Source organism: Calidris pugnax, unplaced genomic scaffold (assembly GCF_001431845.1).
Source record: "Calidris pugnax isolate Ruff unplaced genomic scaffold, ASM143184v1 scaffold46, whole genome shotgun sequence".
NCBI classification, from domain to species: Eukaryota; Metazoa; Chordata; class Aves; order Charadriiformes; family Scolopacidae; genus Calidris; species Calidris pugnax.
In genome coordinates, this window is record NW_015090769.1 from 201,970 (window position 1) to 216,334 (window position 14,365).

General features: G+C 53.7%; 2 protein-coding genes across 6 annotated transcripts in view; both read left to right on the forward strand.

Annotated features, from left to right (window-relative positions):
- The window catches only part of SUGP1 (SURP and G-patch domain containing 1), a 20,584-nt gene extending 15,645 nt beyond the window's left edge, over positions 1-4,939 (forward strand). For 4 of the 5 annotated variants that reach the window (XM_014938459.1, XM_014938466.1, XM_014938477.1 and 1 more), the window contains 5 exons: positions 313-419; positions 1,245-1,341; positions 1,579-1,627; positions 4,045-4,174; positions 4,701-4,939. In XM_014938459.1, coding sequence (XP_014793945.1) covers positions 313-419; positions 1,245-1,341; positions 1,579-1,627; positions 4,045-4,174; positions 4,701-4,727 — 410 coding nt within the window. In that variant the 3' untranslated portion in view covers positions 4,728-4,939. Of the gene's footprint in view, positions 1-312; positions 420-1,244; positions 1,342-1,481; positions 1,628-4,044; positions 4,175-4,700 lie in introns of all 5 variants that reach the window. The other variant, XM_014938484.1, reaches the window with a different exon arrangement.
- Positions 4,940-8,477: 3,538 nt separating this feature from the next.
- On the forward strand, positions 8,478-14,365 carry TM6SF2 (transmembrane 6 superfamily member 2; the record flags this gene model as incomplete). The annotated part of the gene is made up of 10 exons (XM_014938011.1): positions 8,478-8,594; positions 11,182-11,288; positions 11,416-11,513; positions 11,726-11,829; positions 11,987-12,069; positions 12,248-12,372; positions 12,743-12,844; positions 12,972-13,064; positions 13,682-13,801; positions 14,198-14,365. Coding segments are annotated over exons 1-10 (1,092 nt in total), but the record flags the coding sequence as incomplete, so codon positions are not given.

Below are 14,365 nucleotides of genomic sequence, written 5' to 3' on the forward strand. Positions count from 1 at the left end.
GGTTGAGGCCCCATCCCTGGAGGTGTTCAAAAGCCGGGTTGATGTAGTGCTGGGAGGTCTGGTTTAGTGATGATGCTCCTTGTTTGTTGTGTGGGTGTCTATTTTTGTCAAAGTTAGGTTGAGGGTTGGACAAGATGATCTTTAAGGTCCCTTCCAACCTAGAAGATTCTGTGATTCTGTGAAATTCAATTCAAAGAACACTGCCTTATTGCTGGTTTCTCTCCTGTGTGTCTTGGGCAGAGTGGGCTGAGCAGCTGACCCACTCAAAGAACGCTGCCTTATTGCTGGTTTCTCTCCTCTCCTCTTGGGCAGAGTGGGCTGAGCAGCTGACCCAGATGGGCAGAGGGAAACACTTCATTGGAGACTTTCTTCCGCCTGACGAGCTGGAGAAGTTCATGGAGACGTTCAAGGCGCTGAAGGTGAAACAGCAGAGACTTCCCAGGGTGGTGGCATTGTCACACTTGTCCCATAGCAGGGAGGGAAAGATCTTGAGCATCCCGAGCCCATTTTTCACAGCATTAGCTGCCTTGCAGCCTGAGCTTCCCCTGCCCTTCCCCTGGGGGCTCTGTTACTTCTGGAGGAAACAAGGGGGTTAGTTTTTTTGCTCTTTGCAAAGAAACAAATTAAAGAACAGACTTTTGGGGTAATATTTGGGGGTTAGCTGAATTTCCAGACGGGCCTCTCTCCCTGCCCAGCATCTGTCTGCTCTTCCTGTTTCGAGTAAGTGGTTGCAAGGAAAATCTGAATTTTTATCCAGATGATTGCAGTGAAGCAAGAATATAAAAGCCTTCAAAAAAGCTTATGCAAAGCACTTCAATACCTGCCAATTCTCCCTAAACTGCAGAACCTCTTCATGCTGGCACGTCCTTCATCGTGTTTTCGTGTAGCCAGCGTGGGGTCTGACGTTCCCTGGAGATCCTGGCTTAAATAAGAACTGGATCTGAGGCTGCATCCAGTGAGCAACTTGAAATTCAGGAGCTAAATATTTCTCAGCTTAATCTCGCTGTAGCATTCCCTGCTTCTTGCAGATTATGTTGTAGGGCTCTGCAGTGCTTTATCACTTACCCATTTTCTTCTCTGTGCCGTTGTAGAGCTGGAATCCCAAGGAATGCTGATAGTTATTAATTGTTTGCCAGAGCCATCCTAACTCTGAGTAGCTGAAGCTGCTTTTCCCCTCCTCTGACCCCCCAAAAATAGGTGCATATAAAAAAAAATAACCCGTGCTGCCTTTTGTGTCTCTGCAGGAAGGACGTGAGCCAGATTATTCCGAATACAAGGAGTTCAAACTGACTGTGGAAAACATAGGTTATCAAATGCTAATGAAGATGGGCTGGAAGGAAGGCGACTGGTGATAGTTATTAATTGTTTGCCAGAGCCATCCTAACTCTGAGTAGCTGAAGCTGCTTTTCCCCTCCTCTGACCCCCCAAAAATAGGTGCATATAAAAAAAAATAACCCGTGCTGCCTTTTGTGTCTCTGCAGGAAGGACGTGAGCCAGATTATTCCGAATACAAGGAGTTCAAACTGACTGTGGAAAACATAGGTTATCAAATGCTAATGAAGATGGGCTGGAAGGAAGGCGAGGGGCTCGGCTCGGACGGGCAGGGGATTAAAAACCCCGTCAGCAAGTAAGCAGAGTTCTCCTGCTATTGATTTAGTCCTTTCCTCTTGGGCTGGTAATCGATGCTCCTGCCCCAGCCCCCTGGAAGCAGCTGCAGTGAATGTGGCTGTAATTCATCACTCAAACAGAATATGGAATCCTCCCAGCAAAGGAGAAAAATGGTTTCTGATTTTCTTTGGGGTTCCCTCCCCCCCCAAGGCCCGGGGTTGTTCCTTTAACTCAGGCTGGAGGTGTGAGCCTGAGCCAAGAGGATTTTGTTTCTAATCCCTGTTTGTGTAGTCTGCTCTTCCCAGAGGTGCCTTCTCCCCAGTTTCCCCATCTGTAAAATGAAGAGACTGGTCTGCACCTCACTTCTCCCAGGCCATGTGAGGATTAAGCCATGTTTTTAAAGTCACAAATTTATTAAAGAACATGCCTTTTGCCCTGGTGCTGGTGAAAGGCCATCACAGCATTGCTGCTGCCAAACCTGTGTCCCAGAGGTGTTTCAGTCCAGGTCAGAGCTTTGGGGAGGATCATGCAACTCTCTTGACCTCACCCTTTTGCACAGAAGTTTTCTGATTTGATCACACTTGGTATATAATAAAGCTTTATGAACGTTCTCTCCCAAAATAGATGAGCATCTCTCTTTAGGTGGATCATCTGTTGGTAACATATGCTGAACTTCAAACCCAAATATTGGGGATAGGAAATACTCCGAGTTGGTTTTTTTAGTGTTAGATCCTTTTAGAAATATCAGTTGTTTGTTTACTACGCGATAGAAAGTGTCTCTGGAGAGCACTTCTGCTCCTCTTTCGCAAGAAGATCTCTCTGGCAACGTGTTTATTGGTTCAGAGAGGTTCTGTGATAACAGGTCGCTGTGATCAGAGCAGCCAGAGTTACAGGCAGTGGTGGGAAGGTGGTTCCTGCCCATCTCAGGGTTTTCACTGAATTTCTAGAGTTGGAAGGGACCATAGAGATCATCTAGTCCAACTCCCCTGCTGAAGCAGGATTGCCTAGAGCTAGAGCATGTTACTCAGGAGCATCCAGGTGGGTCTTGAAAATCTCCAAGGAAGGGGACTCCACACCCTCCCTGGGCAGCCTGTTCCAGGGCTCTGCCACCTTCACCGTGAAGAAGTTTCTCCTCAGATTTGAGTGGAACCTCTTATGTTCCCACTTGTGCCCATTGCCCCTCGTCCTCTCACTGGGAACCACTGAAAAGAGTCTGGCTCCCTCCTCCTTCAACCCTCCCTTGAGATACTTGTAGGCATTGAGAAGGTCTCCCCTCAGCCTTCTCTTCTCCAGACTAAAGAGTCCCAGCTCTCTCAGTCTCTCCTCATAAGGGAGATGCTCCAATCCTTGAATCATCTTTGTTGCCCTTCGCTGGACTCTTTCTAGTAGTTGAAAGGGCTGTTGAACAAGGGCTGTGATTTGCTTGGGCTCTGCCATCTCTGATGTTCTCCAAACGGGGGAGAAGGTGCTGCTGCAGAGGGAAAGGAATTGCTTCTGCTTCTGGACCGTTGTGGAGCAGAGGAACAGGAGACAGGCTCGTTTTAGTGCTTTTACCTCCAACCAGTGCGGCGCAAATCAACACATTTGGTTGCCAGGGGTTGGTTTGAGCCAGTCAGACACTGCAGCAGGGAGGCTCCAGAGCACAGATGGTATTTCTGGTCCCGCTGTAAAAGGTTAAGCAAATAGATGTTGACACAACTGCTTCCATCCAACACCACCCGGCCTCGCTCGTTTGGAAGGGCAGTGTAGAAATGTGGCAGATTCAATAAGCTGCTGGGTATTAGCTGTCTGTCTCCACGAGGGATGCCCAGTGCCACCAGTGCCTGTTCCCTGAGCTCTGAGGAGGTATTTGTGAGGAAGAGGAGGGTGACGTGTCCTCAAGTATTGTGTCCAGTTTTGGGCACCTCAATACAAGAGAGATCTGGAGGTGCTGGAGCGCGTGCAGAGGAGGGCAACGAAGCTGGGGAGGGGGCTGGAGAATAAAATCTTATGAAGAGTGATTGAAGGAGCTGGGGCTGTTTAGTATGAGGAAGAGGAGGCTGAGGAGAGACCTCATCACTCTCTACAACTTCATGAAAGGACACTGTAGAGAGGTTGGTGCTGGTCTCTTCTCACAGGTAATTAGTGACAGAACGAGAGGGAATGGCTTCAAGCTCCAACAGGGGAGGTTTAGATTGAACATTAGGAAAGAATTTTTCACCCAAAGAGTGGTCGGGCATTGGAACAGGCTGCCCAGGGAGGGGGTGGAGTCCCCATCCCTGGCTGTGTTTAAGGGCCGTTTAGATGCAGTGCTGAGGGACATGGTGTAGGGGAGGACTTTGTAGAGTAGGGGAGATGGTTGGACTCCATGATCCCAAGGGTCTCTTCCAACCTCAATGATTCTATGATTCTATGACCCCACTCACCTCCCAGCCTTTGTGCCTTCCTCCCACGCAGGGGAACCACAGCTGTGGATGGTGCTGGCTTTGGCATCGACCGCCCGGCCGAGCTGACCAAGGAGGATGATGAGTACGAGGCGTTCCGCAAACGCATGATGCTCGCCTACCGCTTCCGACCAAACCCGCTGGTGAGTGCTCCCAACAGCAGAGGGGACACGGTGACAAATCCCACCTCGGTGTCCCTTGGAGGGCTGGGAGCATTTCTAGTGCTTCACCAAGAGAGCAAACACTGAAATTTTCTCTTTGATTCTCTTCTCGCTTCTCCTTCCCAAATTATCGCTGCCAAAACATCCGCCGATGCACAGTTTTCCTGGCTGTGATTTTTTTTTAATACAAACCCCCTCCCTGTTTTTAATTTTATCTGGTACATACAAAGTATAAACTCTGCACGCAGAGGAAGTGGATGGGTTGTCTGTGAATCCACGGTTTATTTAGAATAACTTTTCCTGGTGGCAAAAAATGTAAGTTTGCATTTGCCTGGGTTGCGTTCAGCGCACCCCAAAAGCTGCATTTGTCATTGCTGCTGGGAGACCTCAGGTTTCACTGTCAAAAATGTCATGTTTCGGTGGCTTTTTCAGATAATTAAGCTCAGATGCTCGTTGTTCTGCCAAGACAGCAATTTTGATTAATTTTTCTCTTGTTATTCCCCCACAGAACAATCCACGACGACCTTACTACTGAGAATGTATTATTATTTTTTGGGGGGGGACGATGTGTTTTCAAACCAATTGTAACTTGACTGTGAGATGTTACGGAACTGCATTATCATTCTCTTATTTGCTGATATTGTCAAACTTAAGGGAAGTGACGATGACCGTCGTTCACCCAGAAGAAAGGCCTGGGAGGGAGCCTGTTCCATCCTGTGCTCTGGTGTCATGACAACAGTGTGGTGACAGGGCTTGGGTGACGTTGGGAGAGGTGAGAGCACCAAAGGGAGCACCAAAGACACCGGTGGGAACAGTTCAGAGACTCTATTCTCATTTAGCTTGGTGCCATGTCACAAGAAATGCATTTTTTTAAATTTTTTTTTCTTAGCCTGATGGCAAATCCTCTGTCATTGAGACCCGCAGCTCGTGCTGCTCTTGGGGGAGTTTATTCTGTTTATTTGGAGGGAGCCTGTTCCATCGTGCACTCTGGTGTCATGACAACCGTGTGGTGCCAAGGCCTGGGTGATGTTGGGAGAGGTGAGAGCACCAAAGGGAGCACCAAAGACACCGGTGGGAACAGTTCAGAGACTCTATTCTCATTTAGCTTGGTGCCATGTCACAAGAAATGCATTTTTTTAAATTTTTTTTTCTTAGCCTGATGGCAAATCCTCTGTCATTGAGACCCGCAGCTCGTGCTGCTCTTGGGGGAGTTTATTCTGTTTATTTAGTTTTTATTTTTAATTGCAAATACAGCAAGGGACTGTCTCTGACCCAGCCGTTGGGGCTGTTTTTCGGTCGAGCTGTTTTTTTTCCTTGAAGAAGTGGGTTCTGATGCTGTGGTGAGGCCGGAGTTACAGTCTGACCTTCAAGTGACATTGCAAAACCAGCTCCTGGTGCTTTTCCCTCTGCCCTGAGGAAATGACCTTCAAATGACATTGCAAAACCAGCTCCTGGTGCTTTTCCCTCTGCCCTGAGGAAGAAGAGGTGCAGGTCGGGGTGGAGTGTGGCCACAATGCCCAGGGCAACCTCCTTCAGCTCCAGCCTCTTGGTTTCTTGAACACTAAGTTCTCCCCCAGCTCCCTGGAGACTCGCTCCCACCTCCCATGGTTTTCGGTCGAGCTGTTTTTTTTCCTTGAAGAAGTGGGTTCTGATGCTGTGGTGAGGCCGGAGTTACAAATGACCTTCAAATGACATTGCAAAACCAGCTCCTGGTGCTTTTCCCTCTGCCCTGAGGAAGATGAGGCACAGGTCGGGGTGGAGTGTGGCCACGATGCCCAGGGCAACCTCCTGCAGCTCCAGCCTCTTGGTTTCTTGAACACTAAGTTCTCCCTGAGCTCCCTGGAGACTCGCTCCCACCTCCCATGGCTTGTGGTGATGAAGAGCCAAGCCTTCAAATGCAGTTTCTCAAACTTGGATTTCATTGTCCTAAGAAAAAAAAAAAACCCTCTACAAATCCAAATTTTCTTCATTTGGTCTGTAAATAAAATAAAACTCATTTGTTCCTTAAGTTTTAATCACTGAATTTTGGGGAAGAGCGGTCTCGCTGTGGGTTTTCACAGGTTGAGAGGCTGCTCTACCTCTTCCTTCCTTCCCAGCAGCTCAGAGGACACAGAGTGAGGTTTGGTGGGTTTGGTTTCTTCTGCCTTTGTTTTCCCTCGGTCCCAGTAACTTGGTGTGTGATTCTCTTTTTGTTAACTTTTCTTAACAACGTGGAGTCAAGGATTTGGCTTTCAATAAAAACATTTGAAACGGTAAATTCGGTAAAAGGGGGTTTATTCTGAGAGAGGGGGGGGGCTAAATCCGTGAGCCAGGTGGCTCCTGGGTGCCAGCACATGGTGGCCACTTGCCACGGAAATCATGAAAGATTGGGAAATAATGAGAAGAAATCTGGCAGGGCTTTGCAGGGCCAAGCTTCTGCTCCAGTGGTTAAGGTCACTGTGACAACTGTGCTTTCCTGGTGAGCTGGGGACACTGGTCCCTCGGGGAGGTGACACTGGTCCCAGTTTGTGCCCAGCACAAACCAGAGCTGGTTTTTGTGACTCGCCAGAGACTGGAGCATGGCAGGGCTGTCCCTCTGGGAGGGTTTGCTGTAGGAGCAGGGGTTTGCAGGGAGGCTGCTGGGGAGTGGAGGCATTTTTAGTCTTTTTATCCCAAATGTAAGCTGTGTGACATCCTCAGGGCACTGTCACTGACCCGCTCACAGCGTGGCCCTGGAGTCAGGGTGAGGACAGGCCTCTGCTGGCACTGGTGGGGTCATTAAAGCTAATTGATGCCATGTTGGCAAAAGTTGTTTTATTCCTTTACTTCAAGGCAGGAGCCTGGGTCGTCCCGAGCCCTTTCTCTGGATGATGGTGTTCATCAGGAGGTGCTTTTCTCTGCTCTGTGGTTTTTTTTCTTACGCTGTTTTAAGTCCCTCCCACGCTGTTTTGGGTCAGCCCTGCAGAAACCACTTAGTGCCCTCCACCTCCTTCCCATCATTAGCTCCGAGCTGGGATTTGGCCTCAGGAAAGGGAATCAAAGGGGTGGCTGCTGTGTGTTGGGCCCAGAAGGTCACCAGAGCTGGTGATCAAAGAGTGAACCCCCCGGTGCCCGCCGTGCCGAGGCCGTGCCAGCTGCCCCCGTGGTGTGAGTGCACGGGTGACTGGGCACAAGCACCCGTGGTGAGCATGGCACGGGAGGGCACTGGGAAAACACCTGGATGGGGAGAGACAACGGGGTTGCAGGAGCTGGGAGACCAGATCCATGCTCGTAGGAGATCGGCATTTGGGAAAATCTGATGGTTCTTGCCTCAATTCACCCCAGATTGTCTGATTTATCTGTTTTCACCCCCTTTTTTTTTTTTCCTTACAGGGTGTTAGGCTGCTTTTTGTACCTCTCCCTCTACAAATAGGGCTGGGGGGGTGGTTTCTCAGCCACCAAGTCTTGAGCCCTGGAGACTGAACCCCAACTTTGCTCTCAGGTGCGTTCCCTTCGCCGTAGACTGAACGATCACCCCTTAATGAGCTGAGTCTCGTCACCTCCCTGCTGACGAGGTTCACGGGGTGCCTTCCAGCTCCTCCCACCCCACGGAGGGGATGACGAGCAAACCCTGGGGGCAAAGTGCAGGGTGGCTGGTTCGGCCCCCGGACTCTGAAGCAAGAGGGCAAAAGAGTGACGGTGACACAGCGGGGACGGGTTTGGGAGAAGGGGGAAAGGTTGAGCAGCCACCCTGAGGCTCCACAAAGTTCCATGGAAGTCTCTTAAGTGCATTCCCAAGTTCTGGATGTGCTGGGGCAGGTCTCTCCCCAAGCTGGGGGGAGGCAAAGGCTGGTGTTTGGAGCAGAGAATGTGAGAGGAGGAGCTGGGGGGAGCTCTGGGCTCCCGGTGGAGCGCAGAGACCTTGAAACTCCCTGTTCGCTTCAATTCGTTATTAAAAGGCAGGGCTGAAGTGCTGGCTTTCATGTGCTTCTCTCTTCCTCTTACAGATCTGGAGAGGTACGTCCTCTTGGCTCTTTTAGGTACTTAAGGTTTCTGGAATGAATCAGAAAAGAGAAAAAGCCCAAAACAAAACAGTCCCTCTGCTTTCATAAGCCTCTTCTGGAGTGGTTTTATCCTTCCCCCGCAGCTCTCGGTGCCGTTTCTCAAGGCAGCCCTTGAGCTTGGAGACCAGCACTGACCCACGGGGGTTTGGCTGTTGCCTGGACCCCCCCAGACACCCCCCCAGAACCCCCAGACCTTCCTCCTGGATGGCTCTGGCTCTTTAAGGGCGCTGCCTGTTCTCGGGGGCCAAAGTCCGCGGGGCTGCGGTGGCGGTGGTGGCCGGGCTGGGGATGCAGCTCCCCACCGTGCCGGGCACCCTCGCCCCCTCCCTGCTGGCCATCCCCGTGGCCTTGGGCATCAACGCGGCCACCGCCTTGGCAGAGTAAGTGCGGGACTGGGAGGAAGCTCTGGGGTTGGGTTGGTGCCATCCTGTCCCTCTTGTTGGTCCTGGACGCCGGGGGAGGAATGGTGGGGAGGGAGGATAAACATCCAGCCTGGCCCAGGACAAGGCTGTGATCAAGGAGCCACCCAGGATGGGCCACCAGGTCCCCAGGGAGGTGGTGGAGTCACCATCCCTGGAGGGATTTAAGAAACGTATAGACATGGCTCTTCAGGGCATGCTCTAGTGCCCAAGGTTATTGGTTTGTGGTGAGGTGTTGAGTGTGGGGTTTAGTTGGTGGGTGCGGTGTTTTTGGTGGGTGTTTGGTGTGGTGTGTTTTGTTGGTGTGTGGTTTTTTGTGGGTTTTTTGTGGGTTTTTTTGTGGTTGGACTCGATGATCTCAGAGGTCCCTTCCAACCACTAAGATTCTGTGATTCTGTGATCTGGACCCATGGAGCGGTGTCTGGGGCAGGGTGTCCTGGGACTGGGGTCCAGCCCGGGGCAGGGGGCTCGGTTTGGGGTGCTCCTGCCCCAGCTGAGCCCACAGAAGGGCCACTGGGGGTTGGGACGTGGCCGAGGTGACTCGTGGCTGCCTTTATGCCTTTTGAATCCCACCATCACTGAGCAAATGTTCAGTGGGGCTGCTCAGACCCAACGTGGGGTGGTAACGGGGCTCCCTGACACCCCAAATCCCCCAGGAATTGGGGTGCTCAGCACCCCCCTGATTTATGAGCATCCTCTGCCCGGTCCCAGCGCAGCCCCCGGCCAGAGGGACAGGACCAGGACACTGGGTGTCCCCTCTGGTCACAGCCATGCCCTCCCCAGGCTCTAAGGGACCCCTCCAAAGCCCATGTCCCCCTCCCCGAGTGACACCCTCTGGCGTGTCCCAGCGTGGCTGATGTCACCCCTCCACGCTGGCCTCCTCACCCTCACCCTGCCTGATAACAGCCCAGCTTTCAGTTTTACAGCAGTGACACCCCCGGGGTGCCCCAGCCCAGCCTCTCCTATCCCTGGCCATCACCCTGGCCTCGGGGCTTTGCTCCCTGCTGGGGAGGCCAGAGCCCCACGTCTCCTTAGCTCCTTTATTTCTCTTTATTTCCAGCCTCAGGTCCCAGGACCTGCCAGATTTGGGTGTCCTCCCCCCCTGGTTCTTTCCCCCCTTCCCTGATGTCTGTCCCCTCGTTCCTGCCAGGCCTCTTCGCCCTCCTTTTCCCATTCCTTAGACATTCCTTTTTATTTCTTTATTTCTTTTTATAGCTAATTCTTTTTATAGCTAACGCTTTACCGGCGGGAAGCGCTTTTAGCCCCAGTTCTCCTAATGGCAGAGCTGGGGTTTTCCTGGCTGTTTGTTGAGCTTTACTTGAAGTCATCTCCCAATCCTCATTCCCATCTTTTCCATCCCCTCTTTCCCTTCCATACCATGTGGAATTGCATCCCACATCTCCAGGATCCATCACCCTGAAACCCCTCTGTAGCCGTGGGGAGCACTGACACCCCTTAAAGTCCCCAGTGGGGGGACATGGAGGGGGAACATCCCCCTGTTTCTTAATTAGTCACCACCTCAGGACGAGCAGTGGTGGCCACCAAGCCCCTCAGCCTGGCCCGGTGACCTGGTGGCCCCGGTGCCACCACGTGCCAGTGTCTCGAGCCCCATCACACGCCCGGTCACGTCTGGTGGTGACCAGAGGAACCCAACATCATCCAACTCCACGGCAGCACCCGCCTTTGGCTTTTGAATTAATCATTCTGTGGGAGTAATTAGTTGTGTAGTAATTAATTATACACTGGTAATAATGCACTCGGGCGGTGACACTTCCATTATTTGATTGTTTGGAGGTTGGTTGGTTGGGTTTTTTTTTTCGGGAGCGTGTGTTGGTTTTGGATGCTTTGGGCACGTGGTGAGGACAAGCTCTGCCTTTTCTTTGCCTTTGGTGACAGGGTTAGAGGTTTTGGTGAAAAATACCACCATATTTTCCATGTTTCCTAGAAATATTGGCCAGACCAGAGCTGCAGCTCTCCAGGCTGATGGGGAGTGCTTCTTGGGGGGGAAAGCAGCAAGCTCAGGATAGATTTTCCTGTAACTTTTTCCCTCCCTTAAGACGTGTTTTCAGTATCTGCCTCCTCATTAACGATTTGCTTTATAATTGATTTCCCCAGTCTCTTATAACACCGGCCCATCTCCAGGCAGAGGGAGGACCACGCTGGGGCTTCTCACCCTGGAGCCCCTTCCCCATCCATTCCTGGGTGTCAGAGCCAGCCCCCCCCCAGGCTTTCGCAGAATCCCCTTCCCCATCCGTTCCTGGGTGTCAGAGCCAGCCTCCCCCCAGGCTTTGCCCCCCCCCCCGGGGTTATTTCAGACCGTGGAAGAGCTGTTTCCCCCCAAAAAAAACCCCACCCTGTAGGACTCCAACTGTGCTGGGGTGTGGGGTCTGATCCTGCCTCACCCCCTGCTTTGGTGGAGACCGGTCAAAATGGGTGGGGGCAAAGGGTGTTTCAGCTGGACCGGGGGGAAATGGGGGTTCACCCATGGTGTCCCCCCCCCTCCCTCTGCTGCTCGTGGGGTGCCTGAACCCGTCCTGCTGTCCCACAGCAACCCGCTGGCGCTGATGCTGACGGCGGTGCTGGTGCTCGCCGGCCTCATCTCCATCATCTTCTTCGTAAGCGGAGGGAGCCACTTCCAGGACCCCCTTTTCTGCGGTGAGTCCCCCCCTTTTACCCCACCCCGGGGACGTGGGGATTGACCAGGCAGGGAGGGGGAGATGCAGGATTTGGGGAGAGCCATGGGAGCGACTCGGAGCTGGGTCTCTCTCTCTCTCCCCCGCAGTGTTTGTGCTGTTCTCCTTCACCTCCGTCGTCGACTTGATCATCTCTCTGGAGGAGGATGGCTACATCTCTGGCTTCATGGAGGTCTACGTCCGAGAGGTACCACCTCAAACGTCCCCACCTCAGGCTCCCCCACACCCCCAGCCACGCCACGAGCATCCCCGTGTCCCCCAGGGCAAGAGTGGATGCTGCTCCTGCTGTGGAGGGACCATGCAGGGAGCAACCCCAGCTTCCACGGGGTCCCCTGGGGTGGGGAGGTGGGAAGGAGATGGTCCCCACCCCATCTGACCCAAAATCTTCCCACTGGGCAGGGCGAGCCCTACCTGCGCACGGCGCACGGCATCATGATCTGTTACTGGGACGGCATCGTCCACTACGGGCTCTACCTCGCCATGATGGTGGCCATGGGCCAGAGGTGAGCGGGGACGGCGGGGACAAGGTGGCTCCCGGTGGCACCTTCACGGATCGGGAGCTTGGAGGGGCTTGCAGGGGTTGGAGGGTCCCGAATTTTGGTGGGGAGGGGGGAGCTCTGAGCCTGGTGGCAGAGGCATCTGATCCTGATGTCTCCACAGAAAGAGCTACAGGAACCTGGGTCTCTTCTGGCTGGGCTCTCTGATGATGAGCATCATCGTCTTCCTCCTCGGGAACCTGATAGGTAGGGGGGTGTGTGGGGTCATCCAGCCCTTCCTCATCCTCCAACCTGCCCCTGTCCCCCTGTCTGTCCAGTGGTTTTGCTCCCAGGAGCTTGGGGCAGAGGACTGACCTGGGGGCTGGGTAGGGGTCCCGGGTGCTGAGCCCCCCCATTGTGCCTACCCCCTGCTCTCCTTCCCCAGGGAAATACAGCTCCGACCTCAGCCCTTCCTTCCTCCTCAACCTGCCCTACATCCTCATCCCCATCTGGGCTGGGACAAGGCTCTTCCAGCAGCCCAGGGTCCTGCCGTGTCTCAGCCCCGAGAAGGTGAGATGGGAGCTGGGGTGGGGGGTCCTCAGCCTTCTCCCCCTCCCCAGGGCTGGACCACGGGGGGGTGCAGAGCCAAAAAATAATCACAGAATCACAGAATCTTCTAGGTTGGAAGGGACCTTAAAGATCATCTTGTCCAACCGTCAACCTCACTGACAAAAATAGACACCCACACAACAAACAAGGAGCATCATCACTAAACCAGACCTCCCAGCACTACATCAACCCGGCTTTTGAACACCTCCAGGGATGGGGCCTCAACCCCCTCCCTGGGCAGCCCATTCCAAGGGCTGAGAACCCTTTCAGTGAAAAAATTTTTACTAATATCCAGCCTGAACCTCCCCTAATGACCTTTTCCCTCTCCCAGGTTGCAAAGGAGCAAAGCAAGCGCCTCTACCAGCGACCCCAGGACGTGGGGCTGGTCCTGCTCCTGCTCCTCACCGCTGCCTTCACCTTCTTCAGGGGGATGGTGAGTGCTGGGTCCCTGAGTGGGGGTCTCAAAGGGGCCGTGGGGGTCCTGGAGGGGTCATAGGGATCCGAGGGTGGGTTCATCTACCCCACACCCACCTCCCCTCCGCTCTCCCCACCCTCCCCAGGTGGTTTTGGACTGTCCTGCTGATTCCTGCTTCGAGTACATCTACCAGCATGAGCCGTACCTGCGCGACCCCGTCGCCTACCCCAAAGTGCAGGTGAGTGGGGTCATAGAATCATAGAATCATTCAGGTTGGAAGAGACCCTTGGGATCATCGAGTCCAACCATCTCCCCTACTCTACAAAGTCCTCCCCTACACCATGTCCCTCAGCACTGCATCTAAACGGCCCTTCAACACAGCCAGGGATGGGGACTCCACCCCCTCCCTGGGCAGCCTGTTCCAATGCCCGACCACTCTTTGGGTGAAAAATTCCTTCCTAATGTTCAATCTAAACCTCCCCTGTTGGAGCTTGAAGCCGTTCCCTCTCGTTCTGTCACTAATTACCTGTGAGAAGAGACCAGCACCAACCTCTCTACAGTGTCCTTTCACGTAGTTGTAGAGAGTGATGAGGTCTCCCCTCAGCCTCCTCTTCCTCACACTAAACAGCCCCAGCTCCTTCAATCACTCTTCATAAGATTTATTCTCCAGCCCCCTCACCAGTTTCATTGCCCTCCTCTGCCCCCGCTCCAGCACCTCAATATCTCTCTTGGATTGAGGTGCCCAAAACTGGACACAACACTCGAGGTGCTGGGCTGGAACCACCCCCCCCTTGCCGTGCCACCGGGGTGGGGGTGACCTTCTCCACGTGTCCTATCCCTTTTAACCCCCCCCAGATGCTGATCTACACCTTCTACGTCCTCCCCTTCTTCTGCCTCTGCATCTACGGGCTGGTGCTGCCCGGCTGCTCCTGGCTGCCCGACTGGAGCCTGGTGTTTGCCGGCGCCGTGGCGCAGGTGAGGGGCTGCCCCACTGTCCCCCCCCCACCCCACGGCAGGGGAAACGGTGGGATTCCCCCCCCTCAGGGTGGGTTTTGCTCCCAAAGCAAGCAGGGAGCTGGCGTTGAGCTGGGATTTGGGGGACACACACACACACACACACACAGAGATGCGTGGCTGCATGTGGAGCAGTTCCCACCGCCGCTGCCCGATTAATTACTTTGGCCTCGGTGGATCTTAACGAAGCCGGGGATGAGTTTGACAGAAATAGGCTGGAGGGAGACGCAGGGGCTATAGATAGGACACGCCGGGGGGTGCCTCCTGCCAAACAACCCTTGGGAAGACACCCCCTCGCTGCCGGTCCCATGTCACCCCCCCACCCCAACATCCCACCTTCTGCCCCTGTGTCCCCAGGCTCAGTTCTCCCACCTGGGCTCCTCGCTGCACCCCCGCACCCCCTTCCCCTACCAGACCCCCGAAGACGTCTGGTGGAGCTTCCTCCTCACCAACCTCCTCTACGCCCTGGGCCCCCAACTCCTGGCCCTCCGCTGCCTGCGCAGCCCTGCCTTCTTCCTGCCCACC